General features: G+C 44.2%; 14 protein-coding genes across 14 annotated transcripts; 9 read left to right on the top strand and 5 right to left on the bottom strand.

The window, feature by feature from the left end:
- Window positions 1-2: 2 nt before the first annotated feature.
- Window positions 3-452, top strand: NEHOM01_1399 (uncharacterized protein; the record flags this gene model as incomplete). The annotated part of the gene is made up of 1 exon (XM_051490277.1): window positions 3-452. One exon carries the CDS (start codon window positions 3-5, stop codon window positions 450-452), a length of 450 nt encoding a protein of 149 aa, XP_051346237.1.
- A 1,093-nt stretch (window positions 453-1,545) lies between these two features.
- On the top strand, window positions 1,546-2,520 carry NEHOM01_1398 (ubiquilin; the record flags this gene model as incomplete). The annotated part of the gene is made up of 1 exon (XM_051490276.1): window positions 1,546-2,520. One exon carries the CDS (start codon window positions 1,546-1,548, stop codon window positions 2,518-2,520), a length of 975 nt encoding a protein of 324 aa, XP_051346236.1.
- Window positions 2,521-2,669: 149 nt separating this feature from the next.
- On the top strand, window positions 2,670-3,335 carry NEHOM01_1397 (uncharacterized protein; the record flags this gene model as incomplete). The annotated part of the gene is made up of 1 exon (XM_051490275.1): window positions 2,670-3,335. The coding sequence occupies one exon, from the start codon at window positions 2,670-2,672 to the stop codon at window positions 3,333-3,335; it is 666 nt and encodes a 221-aa protein (XP_051346235.1).
- A 19-nt stretch (window positions 3,336-3,354) lies between these two features.
- NEHOM01_1396 (uncharacterized protein) lies at window positions 3,355-4,137 on the top strand (the record flags this gene model as incomplete). Its single annotated transcript, XM_051490274.1, has 1 exon — window positions 3,355-4,137. The coding sequence occupies one exon, from the start codon at window positions 3,355-3,357 to the stop codon at window positions 4,135-4,137; it is 783 nt and encodes a 260-aa protein (XP_051346234.1).
- A 921-nt stretch (window positions 4,138-5,058) lies between these two features.
- On the top strand, window positions 5,059-6,006 carry NEHOM01_1395 (uncharacterized protein; the record flags this gene model as incomplete). Its single annotated transcript, XM_051490273.1, has 1 exon — window positions 5,059-6,006. The coding sequence occupies one exon, from the start codon at window positions 5,059-5,061 to the stop codon at window positions 6,004-6,006; it is 948 nt and encodes a 315-aa protein (XP_051346233.1).
- An 18-nt stretch (window positions 6,007-6,024) lies between these two features.
- On the top strand, window positions 6,025-6,837 carry NEHOM01_1394 (golgi phosphoprotein 3; the record flags this gene model as incomplete). Its single annotated transcript, XM_051490272.1, has 1 exon — window positions 6,025-6,837. The coding sequence occupies one exon, from the start codon at window positions 6,025-6,027 to the stop codon at window positions 6,835-6,837; it is 813 nt and encodes a 270-aa protein (XP_051346232.1).
- Window positions 6,838-6,942: 105 nt separating this feature from the next.
- Window positions 6,943-7,548, top strand: NEHOM01_1393 (uncharacterized protein; the record flags this gene model as incomplete). Its single annotated transcript, XM_051490271.1, has 1 exon — window positions 6,943-7,548. The coding sequence occupies one exon, from the start codon at window positions 6,943-6,945 to the stop codon at window positions 7,546-7,548; it is 606 nt and encodes a 201-aa protein (XP_051346231.1).
- A 223-nt stretch (window positions 7,549-7,771) lies between these two features.
- NEHOM01_1392 (uncharacterized protein) lies at window positions 7,772-8,677 on the top strand (the record flags this gene model as incomplete). The annotated part of the gene is made up of 1 exon (XM_051490270.1): window positions 7,772-8,677. The coding sequence occupies one exon, from the start codon at window positions 7,772-7,774 to the stop codon at window positions 8,675-8,677; it is 906 nt and encodes a 301-aa protein (XP_051346230.1).
- A 538-nt stretch (window positions 8,678-9,215) lies between these two features.
- NEHOM01_1391 (uncharacterized protein) lies at window positions 9,216-10,910 on the top strand (the record flags this gene model as incomplete). The annotated part of the gene is made up of 1 exon (XM_051490269.1): window positions 9,216-10,910. The coding sequence occupies one exon, from the start codon at window positions 9,216-9,218 to the stop codon at window positions 10,908-10,910; it is 1,695 nt and encodes a 564-aa protein (XP_051346229.1).
- Window positions 10,911-10,922: 12 nt separating this feature from the next.
- Window positions 10,923-11,840, bottom strand: NEHOM01_1390 (uncharacterized protein; the record flags this gene model as incomplete). The annotated part of the gene is made up of 1 exon (XM_051490268.1): window positions 10,923-11,840. The coding sequence occupies one exon, from the start codon at window positions 11,838-11,840 to the stop codon at window positions 10,923-10,925; it is 918 nt and encodes a 305-aa protein (XP_051346228.1).
- A 25-nt stretch (window positions 11,841-11,865) lies between these two features.
- Window positions 11,866-12,963, bottom strand: NEHOM01_1389 (uncharacterized protein; the record flags this gene model as incomplete). The annotated part of the gene is made up of 1 exon (XM_051490267.1): window positions 11,866-12,963. The coding sequence occupies one exon, from the start codon at window positions 12,961-12,963 to the stop codon at window positions 11,866-11,868; it is 1,098 nt and encodes a 365-aa protein (XP_051346227.1).
- Window positions 12,964-13,057: 94 nt separating this feature from the next.
- Window positions 13,058-15,736, bottom strand: NEHOM01_1388 (uncharacterized protein; the record flags this gene model as incomplete). The annotated part of the gene is made up of 1 exon (XM_051490266.1): window positions 13,058-15,736. The coding sequence occupies one exon, from the start codon at window positions 15,734-15,736 to the stop codon at window positions 13,058-13,060; it is 2,679 nt and encodes an 892-aa protein (XP_051346226.1).
- A 1,041-nt stretch (window positions 15,737-16,777) lies between these two features.
- NEHOM01_1387 (uncharacterized protein) lies at window positions 16,778-18,262 on the bottom strand (the record flags this gene model as incomplete). The annotated part of the gene is made up of 1 exon (XM_051490265.1): window positions 16,778-18,262. The coding sequence occupies one exon, from the start codon at window positions 18,260-18,262 to the stop codon at window positions 16,778-16,780; it is 1,485 nt and encodes a 494-aa protein (XP_051346225.1).
- Window positions 18,263-19,019: 757 nt separating this feature from the next.
- NEHOM01_1386 (uncharacterized protein) lies at window positions 19,020-20,678 on the bottom strand (the record flags this gene model as incomplete). Its single annotated transcript, XM_051490264.1, has 1 exon — window positions 19,020-20,678. One exon carries the CDS (start codon window positions 20,676-20,678, stop codon window positions 19,020-19,022), a length of 1,659 nt encoding a protein of 552 aa, XP_051346224.1.
- Between the last annotated feature and the right edge of the window lie 499 nt (window positions 20,679-21,177).

Genomic DNA, 21,177 nt, shown 5'->3' with positions numbered 1-21,177 from the left:
TCATGTCTAAGAAAAGAGTTGTTTTAGTAGTTGTTTTGATAGTAGTGATTCTTCTGATTATTGCAGGAGCAGTTGGGGGTTGGTGGTATGTCTCCTCTAACTCTGCCAACTCTTCTAATCCCTCCACTTCTTCGGCTCCTTCTAATTCCGCAAACTCTTCTAGTGGTTCTAGTGGTCCTACTGCTGGCCCGGGTCCTTCTTCTGGTGTTATTAGTGGGCCTGCTCCCTCTGCTCCTATAGCCCCACCAGCAGAGGGAAGTCAACAGCCCGGCGAGGTTGTAGCGCCCACGCCAAGCAATACAACAACTAACAATGAAGTTAAACCCGAAGACGAAACGCCAGCTGAGGAGCAAAAAGGAGAAGGTAATGAAGAACCGCCTAGAGCCCGAAAAGTAAAGAAATCAAAGAGCGTGGGCAAAGAGCTACGTTATTGTGGAAATTCCAACCAATAGTACTAACCAAATAGGCCATATACAACCCCAACTTCAACCGTCCTTCTCTAGTTGAACATACATGTTGATCGGTCTTTCAATAAACTCAACTATAAAATGCTATCTAAACAAACATCTTTATTGACACTCTTATCTTTATATACATCCTCCAACCACAATGACATTCTATTCCATGACACCACTCAATACAATATTAACCTAATACGTAATACTAACACAATACCAACACAATACTAACCTCTTGTTTACTTCATTAATCTCAAAGAGGAAATAATGGTTAAGTATAGATACCACCCCTGCCCCAATTCAACACTAGCCCATGCAAACCTGTGACACCCCTCTGCCTAATAAGCTGCAGCTCTTTCTCCGACTTTTTGCATTCAGTGGTGGCCTGTTTCTTCTCTTCTACTTCGTCTATCACCATGTTTCCAAATCACCACCTCTCCCAACCTCCACCAAACACACTTCAAATGCTAACAAGTCCATTAGCTACAATTACAATACCACCCAATCCAAATCAGCCTCACCACAATCCAATCCATACCAGCTCCAATCTACCTCAACCCAACCTACTTCCGATCCATCCACCTCTAATACCACCTCAAATCAATCTAATACCACCTCAACTCAATCTAATACCACCTCAACTCAATCTAACACCACCTCAACTCAATCTAATACCACCTCAACTTCAAAGCAAACACAATCTTCTTTATTCACGTACATATACCAGCTCACTCGCTTCCCCACATACATTCTCATGACACTCTATCGTATCATTAAACCATTATAAATACTAACCACATACTAATCTTATTCTACTACCATACTAACTCAATTCAATTCAATACCAACTCAATTCAATACTAATTCAATTACCATACTAACTCAATTCAATTCAAAATACTAACTCAAAATACTAACTCAGCACCAATACTAATACTAACACACCCCTGCATCAACCCAACCCCGCATCAATCATCAAAACCAATCACTAACCCAATCTAACTCAATCTAACTCAGCCAAATCCAACCAAATACACCCTTAATCTAGCCCCAATCTAAGTATTGTCTTTTTTTTGCTGGGTAAACAATGAATATACTTATCAAGACAAGCAAAGGCGATTTACATACCATTGCCATGGATAGTAAGGATGATACTGTTAGTCTCTTAAAAGACAAACTGTGTGATAAGATTTCTGCTTCAAAGGACAAAATTCGACTCATCTTCACTGGTAAACTACTTAAAGACGAGAGTACCTTAGCTAGCTACAACTTAGAAGACGGCTCTACTATTCATCTAGTCATGCCCAGTGGTGAAAAGAAGGCCGCTTCACCCCCAACTAATTCTGCCCCTGCCCCTAACACGTCCTCTACCCAATCTATCCCTACTCAATCTATCCCTACTCAACCTAACTCCACTCAACCTAACTCCGCCCAACCCTTTCCTAACCTGAACCAACTCGACCCAAACTTGCTAAGAGAGCTTTCCATGGGTGGTGGAGCCCCTTCTGAAGAGATGAAGAGCACGATTAATGCCCGCATTAAGGAACTATTGAAGAATCCAGAACAAATGAAGTCTCTTATGGAAGCTTCTTTGTCCATGCAGAACATTCCTGAAGCCACCAAGAAATCCTTAATGGATAACATCAGCCGCTTTACTGAAATGGCCAAATCAGATCCCGAGCATTTCAATACTATTATGAATTACGTCATCAATAATTCAGCAGATATGCCAAATCTTCGTGATCCTTTCATGTTCGGTATGCCCCCTAATGCTAACTCAGCTACTCAGCCTAATCCTTCCTCCATTAGTTCTAACTCCTCCCTAGGCAACTCCACTGCCCCTACGGCCAACTCAGCCGCCAACCCAACTCCCCAGTCAGTGATGTACACTATGCCTTTTGATCGGGATGAAGCCAGACAAAAGTACTCGGAGAAGCTCATGGAACTCGAAAGCATTGGATACACCGATAGCGAAATGAATCTTATCGCACTAGTATATTCCGATGGGGATCTTACCAAAGCCCTCAACCTAATTCTGGACTGGTCCGGCGAACAGCACTGAATACGACTTACTAAATACGACTTACTTTATCTTTTTATTATATCTATTAGCTTTACTTTACTTAATCTAAACCTAAACCCAACTTAATCTAAACTCAACCCAATTCAACCCAATTCAAACTATTCGCCCGCCCTTCTTTTTTCTTAATTATGGCGACTGTATCCCCTAACACATCCCTTGCCGAGATTAAATGCCTGCTCAGCACACAACCTTTTGCCTTCTACAACCACCCAGACCTTCTACTGGCCATCCGTACTTTCTCCTGGTCGTCTTTCTATGCCCGACTAACTCGTCATAATACAGCCATCAATGCCAAGTACACCACTTGCCGAATTCTCTACAAAATGGCACCCCAGAAAAGAAAGACTCCACCCTGTGCCCCCCACCAACCTTCCAAAGTCAAGTTCACTGATGAAGTCCTTATTGTACCCCCTCTCTCCACCTCCTCCATCCCTTCCCCCTCCAACACCTCCTCCACCCACCCTAATACCACCCCTTCCCACCTTAACTCAACCCACCCTAACTCAACCCACCTCACCCCCTCCAATACCACACCTATTGGTATTCTTAAAAAACACCATCCAGTCCCAAATCAAAATCAAAATCAAAATCCCAATCTTAAGACAAATTCCCACTCAGCTCAAAATGCAAATACAAATTCCAACTTAAATCAAAATACAAAAGTAAAACCAAAAACAACACAAACACCCATCAATATCTATGTCACACAATTAGAAGAGAACTACGAAGAAACACCAACTTTTAGATACTCTACCCCTGATAGAAGTATTCCAGAAGAGTTACCACATAAATAAAATTTCGTTTTGATTGGTTATGCGGAAGAAACACAACGAGGAGAGACTTTCAAAACGAGTCCGACGCGAATCGGTAGAAGAGTCTGAGTCCGAGACAGTTCATCCGCCTGAAGAACCCCAAGTTCTAGAAGCTTCTAATTTACATCCTTTTTCGATTATAACGGCTGCTTTTTACTCTTTTATTCGTCTGTTGGGCTCAGCCCGGCGTGTGCATGTTTCTAGTGACTCGACTGGTGAAGGCAATACAGGTGAAGATAATTTAGCGGATTTACAGGATAATAGTGAGGGTAGTGGTGTTGGAAGTAATACGGGTAGTACTACTGATGATGAGACACGAAGGACTATTCTTTCGATTATTCAAGGGATGTTTGGAGGAGCGGGGATTGGAAGAAGAGAGATGGGACTGAGCACGGGTGCTAGTTCGGGTAGTTCAGTTAATTCACAGGATTTTGAGTTGTTATTACACCAGATGCCATCTAGTTATGGACAGGATCCCAGTAGTATTGTATTTACAGTGATCTACTATATTGGTGAGGAAGAACCACGAGTTAAAACGATGAAACAAGAGGATTTAGATAAGGCTAGTCCGGAAAAGACCGTTGATGAGCCTCAGGGCGAGTGTCCGATTTGTTTGGAGGAGATTGAAACTGGAGCTGTTGTTCGTCGGCTGGTCTGTTCCCATATGTTTCATAGCAGCTGTATTGCTGAGTGGTTGACCCAGTATGCCAATGAGTGTCCAATGTGTCGCACTTCAACTCTAGATGGGCTTGAGAAGCCCGTGGAAGATGATAAAGTTGGCTAGGCTATGTATTTAGTTAGTTGTTAAGATTTAAGTGCTGGCCAAAGTATAGCTTAGATGACAAATAAAACGTGTATTATGATATTAAGTTGTGTTAGGTTAGGTTGTGTTAAGTTGAGTTGAGTTGAGTTGAGTTGTGGTTAGATAAGATAGGGTGCTTCTTTGGTGCTTTTGACTTTAATGCGCATCTAACCACTAATTTATGCTCATTTGGTTGCCAGATGGCTTCTAGTGTCAACTAGATCTTATCTTATCTCATTTTACCACACTCTAGCTCAACTTAACTTAACCATATCTTATCTTATCATAACCTAACTCAACTTAACTTAATCATATCATATCATAACACAACTTAACTTAACTTAACCATACCATAGCCTAACTCAACCTAACCATATCATAACTCAAGCCTAACTCAACTTAACCAGATCCTATCCAAACTTAACTTTATTCTACTTTGAATAAATGACTTAATATTATTTTAAAGCCAACCTAATTTAGAAACGGAAGTAGTATTTTAGAATTTAAGTTATTAGTATATATCATGTATATGAATACTAACCCAACTTTAGCTAATACCAACTCAGCCTAAAACATAGTTAACTTGGTATGTTATATCTATTTAGGTAAGCACTAGCCAAAACCAAACGTAACGCAACCCAATCTAGCATTGCTTCTTATGGGATAAAACAACATAATATCACCCTTATCAAGTCTTACTATTTATTGGATTAGTATCTTAACATACTCAACTTAACACAACTCAACACAACCTAACTCAATAGAAATATGCACATAACGGCCGTCCTTTACTCCTTGCGCCGTGCCTGTCAGAAAAGAAGATAATCGATGTTTTAGGTGTCACTTAATCAATTGATGTTATGCTAAGCTAAATACAACCCAAACCCAGACGTAGTTTCAAGAATGCTTTCTGAGTACGAGAAAGAGAGGGAAAAGCTTAAGAAGGCCGAAAAGGGCAAGAATAAAGGCGGCAGCAGTCCTAAAGATAAGAGTCCTACGCAAACCAATACCAACCTAAATGATAATCAAAATGAAGTGGCACAGCGTGAAATAAATGCCGCTATTTCCGAGGCCGAAGCCATTAACTTAATGGAAATAGACCCAGTCATGCTAGCCCGCGAAATAACCGCAACAGAAGTTCGCACTATTATTGAGATCAGTCCAGTTGAAATTCTTAAATTCCAACCAGCTGATGACATTAAAAAACAGTCCCCTAATCTTTATGGCTACCTAACTTTCACCGAAAGCCTTTCCTCATTCGTGGCTAGTACTATCATCCAAAACAGTGCCGCCCCCAAACAAATCAGCGCCCATCGCAGTCCCCCAACCAAAACATCCTCCTCGCCCAAATACGATGCCGAGGCCAGCACCAACCAATGGGTAGAGGTAGCCCGCGCCCTTAAAACCCTCAATAATGCCAATGCCCTTGCAGCAGTTGTCCAAGGCCTAAAACGAACTCGTATTCCCCGGGTGCTCATTGAAGAACTTACCGAACTACAGTCCCAATGCGACACACTCGTATCTTGTGAGAAAGAAGCTGATCTGCAAGATCGCGGCATTCTGTACCTCCGCCACATCCGTTCCATTGAAAAACACCTTATTGATGCCAGCACGAACAAACAAGATAAAACGGCCGGCAAGAAATTCTGCCGTATTATTGAATATCTCAACTACATTCGCAGCCATTCAGGTATTAGTGTCGACCGCATGCTTAACCATGCTATTATTGCCGCTGTTCGCAAAACCAAAGACATTAGAGGCGGCGAAAGAAAGGACTCAGGAATTGGATTTGAAGGATGCTTTATCTTCCTTAAACATAGCAACTACTTAGCAGGCAGTGGGGATAAATAAAGTATTTTCTTAGAGACGATGGATGAGGAGTTTACTCTAAGGCGGCGCGAGATCGGGGGGCACAAAGCCTTCGAGTCTTCCCAAAAGTTGCGGTTTAAGTTAACATTAGTTGAGATTTTGGTGCTTTTATCTTCGACCGCCTATCAAACAGTGCTTTTGGCCCTGCAAGATCCGGTTTCAATGTCAATTAGAGCACTGGCTGTCTGTGAATTGGTCTTAAGGGGTGATTTATGGGTGGATAGCCAAAAGATATTGCAGGCCCGCGAGGCCTTTGTATCACAGGACGAGTTTCACGACGAGATTTACCATAAAATCAAAGGATCAAGCAAAGGCCGTGAAGTCAAGAAGTGGCTGCTCTTGTTAAATGGAGAGAGCTATTCACTTAAGAAGGACAAGTACCATATAAGGGCGGCAAGAAAGCGCGTGGGCGCCATGCTAATTGCCAAGAACATCTTTGCTAAACCGCCTAGTCGAAAGAAACAAATAGCCGCTTTATTCACTAGCCATGGAGTTATGCGCGGGGAAGATGTACTAGTAAAGGGAGCCCGCGCTGAGATTATTGGGATCTTGGTGAAGTTCCTAACCAATGAGGTAGTTTATGAAGAAGGGGATGTCTTGCGACTCTCTGCCCTAGTTTGTGCTTTGGCTTACTGCTGTTTAATTGAAGACGTCCTGCTGACTTTGTCCCCCGAGGCCGCAGATACGGCCCAAAAGAAAGTAGCCGAGATTTTGGGCAAGTATAAGGCAGGCGTAGGAGTAGTGGCGAATGACAAAGAGTGGTCGGTCTTTTGTGTGCTTCGGGAGTATCTAAAACTAGGAACCTGGCTGTAACAATGATTGAAGGTGTTTTGGAATTCTAGGTCAGGTCTGGAGATTGGTCAGGTCTGAGAAAGTGTTTGGGGCGCAGACATATAACCTAGGGCTGACCGGTAGGCAATGAAGTTTTTGGGACCCTTGGGGATAGTGTTATTGCTTGGACAGAGTTTGGTTAAGGCCGATGTAAGTGCAGAGTACGATGCTGAAGGAGCCATTTCACAGCACAGCAACTATTCAGCACAGAGCTCCACCCGGCGCAGCAACACCTATTCAAATGCAAAGAATGACCAGAGCACACAAACGGGCACACTAAGCCAGGCGCAAATGAACCTAGTTCGAAACTGGCCCAACGTTAAGAAGGGTGATGAGTATGCCAAGCAATTAGGACTGCAAGTGGGCATCCGTGTTACCGTATACACCCCAATCGATGAAGCACTTAACTTTGAGGACTACGGGCCCAATGCTCGTATGGAGGCTCTTTCGCAACTAGTTTCTCTCCTGGGCAATGCAAACGCAGACTCACCGCAAAACATATACACCGAGCTCCCACCTGAATATGTTCGTTTGTACGGAGCCCAGCAGCCAAAGAACAGCAAGCAAACAACTATTATCACCACAACCACTAACAGCAACCAGCTTCATGGTGGCAGTCGATCCCGTAGTGACAGCCGAGCAAGATCGGAGAACGTTGATTCCCAGCAAGACGAGTCTGAAGCTAGCGCATAGAAAGATAAGCGCCCACCTATGGAGTCAATAATAAAAGACGGCTAAATGTTCGTATTGTATTGAGTTAAGATTGAGTTGGGTTAGTATTGGGTTGAGTTAGTATTGGGTTGGTATTGGATTGGGTTGAGTTAGTATTAAGTTGTTCTTGGCTGGAGATTGTCTTGGCCAATCAAATGTAAAACAAAGTAGTTAGGTATAAAGTTGGTCAAATAGACTCTGTTTCATGGCAAAGCAAGTGAAGAAGCGGCCACTAAGAAGACATAAAAGAGTGTTCAAACACATTAAGTCTTTTGTTCTGCTGCCGTTCACGACTCTTTCTCGCTTTCTGAAGAAGCGAAAGGCCAAACGAGAACTGGCCAAGCGCAACAAGTCAAACCAGACTTCGGATGCTGAGACAGTTCAGCCAAGCTCCAAAAAGGTCACGTTTTCCCCAACTGTACATGTGCACCTGTTTTACGTTAAAGCACCAAAGACGCCGCTTATCTCTCTCAAGAAGCTCGGGAGTTCATTTGTTCTGAGACCCGACGAGGCAAGTTTAGGCAAGGAGAGAAAGAAGAAAGACCCACTGCTCGACAAAGTCCTGGCCGGCCTTCAAAAGAAGCAGACCTTAGCTGACTTACGAGCCCTAGTTTTCCAGCAAGAAAAGCCCTCTAAGCCAACACTTCTAGAGCGACAACGCCCCCAGAGCAAAATACTTAGCATTCTGGATGGGTACAGCGAGGCCTCCGTTTCTGATACACCGGCCAGGGCGATGGCAGAGAGTGCCTTTTCGGAAACGGAGCCCACAGAGGACCGCTCACATTCTGAGATAACCGAGCATTCCAGTGGGACCCAAGCCTCCCACTCTTCCGAAGAGTTAGAAGAATCCGTCAATGAAAGCAATGATAGCCAGCTCAGCAGCAAAAGCACTCCTCCCTACCAAGCCAGGAAAAGCGAGAAGAAGAAGAGCACCAAGAAGCCGGATAAACATTCAAAACCACAGCCAACCCGAAAGAACGCAACAAAGAACAAACGAACTTTCTCTCGAATGAAGAAGTACGCCGAGTCCCTAGACGATCTATCTTCAGTTAGCAGCAAAATCTATGATATTCTCAAAAAACACGGCTCAGAAGCCTCATCCCCTACTTAATACAACTATCCAATTCAATAACTACTTTACTTATTCTCAATAGCATTATAATACTAACCCAATAAACCATTCGTGTTAGCTAGTAAAACTTAATAGGACAGGTACTTTATTGAAAATTCCATTGCGTTGCTATTCATCAATTAGATTTCATCACCTCCAATAAGCAATCGCCCAACCCGGGCCAATTACAGGTCTAACTCGACACTCTATAAACCGACCAAAACCTGAACAATACGCCCAATTCCAATCCGCCTGCTCGACTACCTAACTCAATCCAAATTCAAACCCTTCTTTTAATCAATAGATCGACCCCAAGTCACCGCAACACCAACGCAAGACCATCGCAACTAATACTAACTCATTTGGACAAAGTCAATTCAAACGTCTAGAAGTGAAAATAGACCCTGTTGGGGCCTTCTTTTCATTAAACGGGGCTTGTTTGCTATTGAATCTAGGTTGGTAGCCAGGTCTTTTTGATAAACAGACCATCATCTAGGCCTGCCCTAAAAGTATAAATACAAGTTTATGATCAAAACACATGATAACCCCGCGCTCTATGTGGAGAAAGCGTATTAGCAAGATTTGGCGAGCAACCAAAAAAGCATATCACTACATCACCAAGCAAGGAAGTGGTGTCAGGTCGTGCTTATATATGATTGTCTGTGTTCCCGTAATATATGCATCAAAGTTTGTTCAGTCCTATGTTATATACCCACTAATATGTGCAATAGAATTCATCGGCATCCAGATTCGAACTACGAGAGCTATAGTGCTTTTATCCCCGCGTATTCGAACGATCATGTTCCCCGCTGAAGGAAAAGAAGCTGAGCATCCCGTGCCATGTACCGACGAGCGTGTGCTTATCTTTTCAGCGGAGATGAGCTATCAGGAGACCCTCATGCATTTAAAAGATGCGATTAAAGCAGATCCTTCACTTAGGAAGGAGGTTTTCCCCTACACTCGAGAAAAATGGGCACTAAACCGCATCAGCTACCATAGTGATATAGCCCTTGAAAGTGACGAGAAAGTATGCAACCAACTAGTCAATCCATTCTTTATGACTCAGGATTACAACCGGATCCAGGCTGACATTGACCGTAGGCAATTGATCAAGATTGTTTCAGCCCAGGACATAGATGAGGAAATCGTTATGGAAATGTTTGACGACGAGGAGTATAAGTCTCTTTGCTTTACCCATTACTTGCGCGAAGCCGAGGTCCACCGTGCCCAATGTATCGAAATAGCCAACAGGTTTGATGATTCTCAAGATAAACACGAGATAAAATTCGGCCTATTTCGACTAAGGCTCTGCCAAGAGTTTGAATACCTAGTTAAGCGCAATATGAAAATCGAGAGAGCTTTATTCTTGCGACTGTACAAGGCTCGAAAGACTCGTGTTGCTAAGTTTGCTACCAGAAGGGCGCCAAAAATCCAGGCTTATTTAGCTGCTCAAGAAGCAAAGAAAGCAGCTATGGCTAGACCAACTGGACTTTCGGCGCGTCCTCTACCTCAGTATGCTCACTTGGCCCCTCCAGTCAAGGTTTCTAGGCCCAGCAAGACACTACCACTTTTTGATGTACAAATTGCCCATCCATTAGTTGTTGATTCTGGCTTATTAGAAAGGCGCGCCGCAGCAGTCGAAACCAGGCCACAGCCCAAGGTTCGGCCCCTACAAATAGCAACTGCTACTATAGCTGAGCTTACTGCTGCAAATAATCCCATCATTCGCACTGAGATAAAGAAGCCCACGACGACTGCAGCACCTCTTACTCCCGCACCTAGAAGCTTATCAATTGAAGAGCTCCAAATAATTGAGCAAGGGTACATCCGAGCAATGGGTGTGTTAGCTTGGTACCGATCTGAACTCAGTAATTTCCTTTCGCTAGCAAAGCCGCAAGAAGTCTCTAGGGCTTTAGTTTCAACAGCATCTGAACCCAATTATATTCAAACTGCTTCCCCTAAAATATGCCGAGAGTCGCAATTATCTAGCCGGTCACCTGTTCAGTCAACCGACAATCTGTTAAACCAGCTGCAAAGCAATGTTCTCTTTCTCAAACAGAAAGCCCGCTTAGATGCATCTGACCCTGCTAGTTCCCAATCCCAAATGGCCGCTGATAAACAGGAAGAGGCCAGAAAGGAGCGCATACTCCAGCGGATCGCCAAAATAGGTAGCCCAACCCCAGGAATAGCCCACCTAGATGACTTAGCCCGTTTGAACCGCCGTGATCGTTAGGCAGATGTTGCATTACTCAGTAAATAAAGATCTAATTGCCACTAGTACTTTCTTTCTTACCCCATCAACAGGCACATAGGCTTCGGGGCCCTTTAATTTTAGCACCTCTTCCAGTAGTCCGCGGGTGCTCCTAAAACGACGCACTATCGCATCTACTTCCGCGGCCGTGATTCCGGTCACACTGCCGACCATCTCTTTGAGTACATCGCTCGGATCGGCCCGTTTCTTAAGAGCTATTACAGGCCGGCCTTTTTTCTGCTTATCAATACTCCGTTGCAGTGAAACCAGGGCCGACTCGACAGTACTTTCGTCTAAGGGCACAAAAGAAATGCCTGTGTCTAAAGAGAGCTTCAGAATCTCAGCCCAAATCTTAGCTGTCGACTCAATCCTTTCGGAGTGTCCCAGCTTCAAATGCTTTTTCACCGCCGAGGCATTGTTCCGTGCTACTGCCAGCTCACTTCCCGCTCGGTCCCAAAGAAAGAACAATCGACTCGCCAAACTCGAGCCATTATTGGCACTGCCACTACCACCATCACCATACTCTATACTGCTTACATCGCCTGAGGCCTGTACACCGCTGCCAGTTACACCACCGCACTCATTAGTGGCCGCACTTATTCTAGCACGAGGGCTAGCTTTGGCTGTGCCTTGGTGAAGCTTAACTCGGTGCCGCAGTAGCTCAACAGATTCTTCGCTAGTTGGATACTTCTCAATCAAGAAGCTATAATAACAACCCGCGATAAGCACTTTGATGGTGCTTTCGGAATGAACAGCCGCGCCTATCCCTGATATCCACTCCGGCGCATAAAGAGGGGCCTGCTCCTTTTCAGCCGGTACTGGCGAGAGCCAAGAAAGGTCGATTAGTGACCGAGAGGAACTACCAATCACAATAGTTGATAAGGAGAGACTAATGTCCTCAGTAGAACCCATACAAAATAAAACGAATGCTTTATTATTACTGAATGCTAAACTGTTCGGTTGTTGTCTTTTGCAAGGCCATCAGGTCTTCCTTTTCCTTCTTTTCTTGCTTAATACGGTTAATTAGCTCTTGAACGACGGCCCGCATCTTTCTGTTTTGTTCAATTAGGCTCTTTTTGATCTCGGAGTACTCCTTGCGCTCGGAATTAGCGCGTTTCTCTTCTTCTTCTAGAGTTTGCTTGATTTGGGCTACGGTTTCTTCAAGACTCGTGCTGGCCTGGAGGACTTCTGTGGTTGAGGCTTCCTTTTCTTTGAGAAGACGCTTAAGGGTGCGGTTCTCGGCAACCAAGCTAGCTGACTGCTCCTTCATTTGGGCGATTGTCTTTTCATAGTGCCGCTTTTGGCACTCGGCGCCCTTTTCCCGCAGGAAGACTTCTTCGGCATACTTCTGCTCTTCCCGGCGCTTGATGCCCCGTAGAAAAGCCAGAAGGTTCTCGCCGGGTGGGATAGAGAACTCAGCAATTATGCCTGCCAAACTCTTCTGAAGTCGTTCCTTTTCAGCAATAAGTGAATCAAGATTAGCATGACCAGTGGTCTCTAAGCGCTTTTGAAGAAGGTCTTTGGCCTCGGCTAGGGAGCTAATGTCGTCTTTGAAGGTGCGCGTCTTGGGTGAGGTAGGCACATCGCTGGAAAGAAGGGCCTTTAGCCCACCCGTTACAAAGCGAACACTCACACTGGCTTCGGTTAGAGAAGGACTTTGCTCGGCCGGTTCGCCAAAGACGGTCTGAGAAGCCGTTCGGTTACAAAGAGCGTCAACCGCATATATCAAATCATCAACCGTATCGAGGGCCCGCTCTTCGCCCCAGAGAGATTTAGAAAGAATTCGGGCTAAGCATTTGAACTCGTGGGGTTTGAGGATGTAGCTTGTGTTTGCCATATTTACTTTTTCACCGTAAAGGCGGCGTATTTCTGATTTCATCTGGTTTAACAAGAACTGGTCAGTTCCATTGGCAATAGTGGAACTAGATGGTTGTGATTTAGTGAATGCATCTGCTAGGTTGTTGTCTCCAGGGGTAGATCTAGTGGGAGCAGAGGCGAGCACTTTGTCTGGAAGGTTTCGTTTCTTGTGCGCCATAGTCTGAGGGCGATTGCGTATTTATAGGGACCAAGAACCAATACCAAGAGAAGAAGTAACGAATTAGCTTTATTTTGTTGGCTGTTTCATTCGGTTAAGGGTTGGTAGCCTCGGCCAGTCGAATGTTGGCATTGGCTAACAACAGTTTGTTGAGAACAAAGTCCAGCAAAGGTTGGATGGGCTGTGGGGCAACAAGAGAAATCTCTAAAAGAGAAGAAACAAGCATTTGCTGTGGCCTGGAGATATTGTCTCCAAAGATTGCCGACAAAGGGTCTTGGAGGCTCTTTGTTAAGTATCCATGGTGTCTCAGGACTATATCGTTGCTAAGCTCGTTGGTGAAGATGGATTTAGCACTGGGGTTTTCTGCGAAGACATTGACTGTGTATGAAATAGGCGTGGTTTGGGTGGGAATCAAGTTTAGGCCACTCTGGTTAGTTAGGCGGGGGAAGATCTGGCGAGTGTTGTGGTAGTAGCTTGTCTGCTTGGCTTCTTCGAGAATGCTCTTAGTAAGCTCTGCGCGTTGCATGTTAAAGTCTATGCACAGGCCGCTAGGGTGGGCATTGTTGTAAACTCTGGTGTTTGTTGTCAGGAGAGCATCAAAAGCGTTCTTAAGGGCAACGAAGAACCGTTGGATGGTTTCTTTTTGCGACATATCATCGGTCTCGAGCAGAATGAAAAGACTATTGCTGTCTATGCCCGCGGCATTAAGATAGCCAATGACTCCTAGAACAGATTCAATAACCTTGAAGGTTTGTCCCGTGTAAGGTATCTCCTCAAGAGAAACAAGATTGTCTAATGGTAGAAGGCCAAGAACGTTCTTTAGGACCATCGCTAGGCTAATCTTTGAAGCACAGTTAGTGTTGTTGTGGGTACCAGTTGCACTATTCAAATGGCCGTTTAGAATGTCTGCGACGCTATGGGTCTGTTTGTTACTTTCAATGTCATTAGCTATGCTATCAAACACGCGGTGAAGGTAATTAAGCCTACGGTTGCTTTCTTGGGTGCCAAGGTTAATGTTCTCATTGATTGCCTTCATCTTTGCGTCATTAAGTGATATTTTCTCCCAGACAACAGTAAGAGGGCTGTGCTGCAGAGAATGGTTGCAAGGAATACTGCATTTCATGCTGGAAATTGCGTGCAAGGATAGAGGATGGAAGAAGCTAACGTTTACATCGATGGATTGGTTGGAGACACTCGTGCAGTGAATGTTAAAGCTAGGGCTAACATTAAGAGCAACAACATCTTTCAGCTGTAACAATGGGTCAAAAGTTACCAAACTGGTTTGGTAGAGATTGGAAATTTCCTGCGACAGCCAAGTTGTTATGATATTAAGCGGGTGCTTAGGTATAGGTGAGGGGCTGCCTGGTAAAGTTGCAAGGCCATTGCTGGTCTGGATCTTGTTGGCTACATTCACTAGATGGGTCATTACCACGGGGCTGAGCTGTTTCAGGCTATTCATAACGTTGTCGGAAATATCCTGGGCAAAGATCTTATACAAAGGTTCATTAGAGATGTTCACAGGCCTAAACCTTGAGGGCAGTAAGTCTTTGGGATGGAACTCCATAGAGCTAGAGGTGTCGATAATGGCTGGCTGTGGTATCAGCACACGACCGCTAAAGTAGCTCCGTTGCTGATGGCCAATAAGGGTGTCTTTATCAAGAGTCACGGCGTTAACATTTTGTTCGGTGATGTTACGGATGTGTAGACCTTGTGCCTCGTATAGGTGTTTGGAGATTTCAGAATCATCAGCTTCGGTGACGTTGGCATGGGAAAGGTGCTTTTGGGTTCTTTGGAGTAGGTAAGCAGCACCAATGGTGGTATACAGAACTTCCTTGGTTTGTTCAAGGTCTTTGAGATACTCCTCAGATGACGTCTTGCTAATAGCGTTGTTGATGTGGCCCACAACTTGTTTGAGCGCCTGGACACTAGTCAACGCATCTGGGGATAAAGTACTACCTACACAGTTAGCAATGATAGTCATGTGCTGGGTTTGGATTCTTTTGTACATGTCCCGAATGTAGACTTTGCAATGGCAAGAAAGAGCTAAGGGATACTTTTCTTCGAGATTATTAAGCAAAACCTCAAGGTTACTTAGGTTTGCTCTTTCTAAGATACTATCGATCATATTGTGAAACTTAGTTTCCTTCTCAGTAGTAGCAATTCCGACTTGTAGTTTTTCTAAGGATGACTCGATGGCTCCTTGAGAGTGCAAAAGCATGCATCTAAAGGTTTCTCGGATTAGTGCTCGGTGTGGCAGCACATTCATACTGAGTTTGGAGGTCGAGAGGTCGATTTTGTCCAACAGTTTCCCTGCCCAACTGTCATGGCCGGGGCTTTCCTCGCAAAGTTTAAAGATAGTCTCAATGGTTTGGGGGTCGGTCTGAGCATTAGCATCGGACGTCCGCTTGCTCATTAACTGCTTGGTATGTGCTTGCTCAATTGATGAAGTACCCCGCACTATTCGAGCAGAAGGAACACCATGGCGCACGTAAAGGTGTATGGCTCGGTCAGAAGCAGTAAGATTAAACGGACTGAGCACAATCCAATTTCCATGGGCTGAACCACTAGAAACCGAAAGGTTTCTTGCAATCGGCCATTTTAAACCACTTGTTTTTCCGCAGAGCTCGGATGGACCCCAGATGCTGCTGAAAAATAAAGCTAGGCTAGACGTGCCTATGGTCTTAGTGCTTATGAAAGGCCGCGTAGAGAAGGCGGTTGAGTGCCCGAACAAAAGTACCGTCGCAATGGCTGAACACAGTAGCTTTCTATACATGAATAACATTTCACTAGAGTATTTATATCTTCCATTGTTTAATCAGCATGCCCACTTAATCTATCATAATTGACAGCTGGCATGTTTACAAACAAACAAAACATCGCCAATAACAATCTTTCCCAAAAAGAAATTAACAACAACAAATCTTATATAACCATACAAGGCCATTATTGCGCTGGCCACCATTGCCATTCGGCTGTTTACATCCCACTAGCGGCCGAATACCAAATACCAACTACACAGTACCAACTCAATCCCAACTCAATCCCAACCTAATACCAACTCAATCCAATACCGGCCACAACAAAGATAGAGACAAAAATTCTAAGTTGGCATGTTGCCACTAACTCAATACTGACTCAAGCCCGAAATTATGTTGTCTTATGTGGCGTATAAAGACTTGACTAGCCAGACAAAACTGGTAGGCCCAGGCAAGCAGCAGTGAGTTTATCTTCACCGTCGGATCCAAGCCAGACTCTCTTTTTGGCACCTGTCTTCCCATTTAAATCTAACAAACTGTCACTGAGACCAAGCCATAACCAACTCCTCACACAACACCAACGCAATCCCAACGCAATACTAACACAATCCCAACGCAATGCTACACCTTGCCTCTTAATCAACAAACCAATACTAACCCAATCCCAACTCAACCCCACCTAACTCAATAAACGAGATATTTCCATTGTATAGAGTGCTGTTATTGGACCGATTCTTCTAAGTAAAACAGGATGGCCTGCTACTAGCTGAACAGTCTGCCGGGCTTTTTTGGCAACTAAGGGCCGATTGGCATCAGGCCAGCAGGGCCATTGCATACTGAATTAACATCGAACCAATGAACAGTTAAAGCCGGTCAGAGATAGCCAAATAGCATAGATGCCGAGTCCATAAGACCTGTGGTCAGTAAATACTAACTCGTGGCGTGCTAGATCAAAACACTATTAGATCTGGAAATGGGGTAGTCTGCAACTCATGCCAATGACTTTTATTGATTACATTCGGATTTCAGAAGATCCACTGAATAACTCAAGTGAATGCTTAGATCCAGGCAGAGAAAGGCAGCACTGGAAGAACCGCGCAGCCCTTTGTGTAGTCCCTAAAGATTCGGCTCTGCTGTTTAGCAGTGAGCTTCCAGAAGTTAATGGCCTGTTGGTTGATTGTGTAGAGCTCGTGATAGCGGATGTAAATCTTGTATAGCACTTGGTAAAAGTTGTTGAGCTTTTCGTTGTACTGGCCCAAGCTGATTTGCTGTTTGATACAAGACGAGACAATGTCAAAGACAAAGGACTTGAAGTGCAGCTTAGTCAATGAGTCGTTCTGTCCCACATGGAGCGCACAAATAGCCTTGTAAACCTTAAAGAGAGCGGAAAGGTCGATGATTTGAGATCCCATAGTATAAACTGCGGTGAATGGGTTCAAATTAACAACACTTTGGGCTTTTGCCAGCTCGTCACGGAACTTAGCCTCAACTTGAGACAAGATGGCAAAGTCAAGTTCGTCGCGGTTAGCGAAGAAAATGTCCGTGTCAAAGTATGCCCAAGGAATGCTTTTGATTGAGGCGGGGTCTCTAATGGCTTTCTTGGCCCAAGTGTCGTAGGTGCTAACACCGGCTTGAGGAAGCACAAAGATGATATCGGCAATAGGGTTTACACTAGTGCCTAACCCAATAGGAAGGTGGATCGCAAATGGAACAGCGGTGGTTAAGGGGTTAGCATCGCCGGCGTACTGTGAATAGTCAAAGATGTGTTTTTGAGAGTCAGATAATCCTAACTGGCCCGGCATACCAGACATACCAGACATACCAGACAGACCAGATGCTCCGGGCATACCAGACAGACCAGACGTACTTTTCTTGCTTAGCAGATCCCTCCATCGAATTCCGGCAAAGATGTCACCCAATCGTCGCTCTTGTTTACTTGAACTGAAGTAGCTCAGAAGCCGCGTCTGGTATTTGCCCCGAGAATGTAAGAAGCCACGCTCGATATCAACAATGTTGTTCAAGACAAAGTTGAAGCCAGGAACTAATTTAAGCCCTTGGGATATCTCGGTGGTGTAGTACACGTCAGCAATGTGGTTAAGTACGATATCTTGGTGGGCCTTGTACATGTTTTGGATCTCCAGATTATACACGGCATGAAGATACTCCTCCTTAGCCTGCTCGTCATTGATAAAGATAGCCAGCATTTCAAACAAGGAAAAGACACCCTGCATCTTCTCAGCAATTATATCATAGGCTGGATCGTTGGTTGACAACGTAGAAGTGGCGTCTGCCGCCATCCGCATTTTCATGGCCGTATCTATTACATCCCAACTGTGCTGAAGTATATCGACCAAAGGCAAACTCTCCCCATCGGTCAAAGAAATCCCCATTGGCTTAGGCATATGCAGTGCCGGAGAAGCAGTTATAGTCGGATTAGCCACAGGAAGCGTTGCTTGGCCAAAGCAATCGAATAAAGAAGCATGTACCACAGCTAAATAGCCGACAGCCAGCACCAAACCATGTCGCACACTTACTAGTTTCATTAGGCCAAAGATTCTATCCTATATTTATATCTATTTTAATCACCACAACTAATTACCATATCTGTCAACAAACAAATGTCACAACAAACATTAAACAAATGAAATTAAACAATAAACGCATCAGATATACTAGTCATCATCGTTCAGTCGACCGTCGTGAAAGCATTATCATCACTTGCAAGATATTATATACAAACAATCAGTATAAGTTGTCATTCATTGCGTTCAGACTCGTCATCAAAAACATCACTTTGTTGTATATGAATAAGCGATGTGTTTGCTAGCCTAAACTAACGTGCCCATCTAGCACAAGAACTATTAAATAAATTGGCTCAGAAGTATTCATTCATCTTTAGTCAGCGACTCTAGTCATGAAAGTATCTTCATTGCCGGGGGTACTAAAAAAAACATGTCCAAATAGGGTAATACAGGGGTTATCTATGGTATTTACTGAGTTTAAGATGTGTGGTGTTTAGTGTGGTGTTTGGTTTGGTAGTGTTTGGTAGTGTTTGGTAGTGTTTAGTGTGGTAGAGAGTGCGGTCGAGTTAAGTAAAGTAAGTATTGTGTATCTCGTTGTGTAATTAGTTATATTAAATTGCGTTGATATTGTGTTGGTATTAAGTTGGCTGGTATTGAGTTAGTATTGCGATTAAAATGAGTGCTAACTTAAATAAAGAGATGGTTGCTAATTGGGTGTAGTTGGTATTGAGTTTAGTGTAGTTTGGTGTAGTTGGTTAGGAATTAGTTAGTAAGCGGTTTATTTATAGTATTTAGAGTGGATAACGGTTTCATAGGGGTTCGGGGGCGGATCAATAATGGGAATGAAGACAGAGTAGCGAGTTGAGGTGAGGAAGAGGGCCTTGGAGTTAGGGGCGTATGAGGAAGTGTTGAGCACAAAGACTTCAAACCTCTTGTGCAGAAAGTCTTCGTCTTTTGGTGGTTGCCAAATTGTTAGGTAGATGGGAATGTTAGAGGGATTGTAGTCCGTAGTGACCTCATACTGGACAAAACGAGTAACACTAATGGTTCGGTAGACCTCTTGCTCCTCTTCTTTTGAAAGGCAGCGCTTTTTAATACTGGCATAGACCGTTTCAAGGGTTTCTTCTCGGCGCGACTCGTCAATAGTTGTTTTAGAGCCATTGAGGTTAATAACGCACTTGGAACAAACTAGCTTGGCAAAGTACAAGGAAACACAGCCAACAGTCCCACTTTGGGGTTTGAAAAAGGAAACAGAGCGGAGATAGGCTGAACAAGGCTGGTAGCCAAGAACGCCACTAAGACATGGCTTAACCCCGTTGTAGTTGAGCTGAATGGCTATTGTCTCCTGGGCAGCCACCTCATCAATCGGTGTAGGTCCTGGTAGTAATAAAGTCGCTCCAATTACTTGTAGGACTCGGCCTACTTTGATCTTTCTGGCGATAGCAACTAAATGCGGATCTAAAGCAGCACGAACGGAATAGAGTCCATCGGTGACCCAGATACTATTCCGGCCTTCCTTGATCACGAGCAGCTTCATATACACCCCAGGTTGAGTATCGCGTTCTACAATGCGCTGCAGAATTGAGGGATGGTTTTGTTTCCATCTTCGTTTGGCCTCCCGTATAATAAGGTCTTCAATCTCTCTCTGGGCCATATCTGAATCGCGCCGTCTAATTGATTCAATTACGGGCATTAGGGAGATCCACGTCCACTGGAAGGTACAGAAGAGAGAGTGAAAATCAGCCGCAGTGCGGGTAACAGGAAAGATCTCCTTTTGCATGGCATGAAAGGCCGCTTGGGCCGATAGAATCATTCGTTCGCGCGGTAACAGGACCTTAGGCGGTTGTTTCACTTGGGCTGGTTGCAAGAAATCAAGACTGCGCCGGGCTTTAATTAAACTGTCCTCCTGAACTACAACTGCCTGGCCTAAAGCCGTTTTAAACCCAGGGAAGTAGGGAAATTCAGTCGGACCTATTGTAGAGCTAGGCGGCAGGCCGACAATAGGGATTTTAGTGCGGCTGGCGCCTCGATGCTTTCGCAGTGTGCAGGTCTCTAAATCAATGCTTTCATCGGGATCCAGTAGTTGCGGACTATTAAACACCATTGCTCGCGGCTTTTTGCGAGGTGGAGTCACAAACTGGCTACTATCAGTATAAATGATCTTACTTTCGGTTCTAACCGTGGGAATCGAGTAGTCTTGAAAAGGAGCGTTAGTGGCTTCACTATAGAAAGACTCGTTCTCAACCGCAAAAGGAAACTCTTTCTCCTCTAACTTGAAAGACGTATCAAAAAAGCTGGTCGTTGGAATAGGAGGTTTAACAGCAGGTCTTAGCAAATCACCCGGTTTTAGATCGGGCAAGCCCGAACCTTCGCACTCATCAAGAAGGAGTTGAGCTACTTTAGGCTCATAAACGCGCTTGTTCTTATTCTCGGGCATCTGATAAAGAAAAAGGAGAAGCTAAAAAGATGGTTTGAGCGGGATTCGAACCCGCGCCTCCAATTGGAGATTCGATCTTAAGTCGAACGCCTTAGACCGCTCGGCCATCAAACCACAAAAGCTAGCAGTACTGGCCTAAGGTAAACAATAAATAGAATTAGTATTGGGTTAGTACACTGCTCTACTGGTCGTATTGGGTTAGTGTTTATTATAAGCGAAATATTAAGTTGAATTAAGTTGAGTTAAGTTGGGTTCGGTTAAGTTAGTATGGAGTTAAGTTAGTATGGAGTTAAGTTGATACTAAGTGGGTCTTAAGTTAGTAGTAAGTTGATACTAAGTTGCTATTGAGTTAATCTTAAGTTAATACTAAGTTAGTACTAAGTTGAGTGGTGGTGTGTCAGTAGTGGTCTATGGGTTAGTATTAATATGCAGAAATTAACAATCTGATAAAGGTGTAATTGGGTTAGGTAGGATTAAGTGAGGTTGTAGGGTGATGGTA

This window comes from Nematocida homosporus, assembly GCF_024244095.1.
Source record: "Nematocida homosporus strain JUm1504 chromosome Unknown 4475, whole genome shotgun sequence".
NCBI classification, from domain to species: Eukaryota; Fungi; Microsporidia; genus Nematocida; species Nematocida homosporus.
This window is presented reverse-complemented; position numbering and strand designations above follow the sequence as displayed.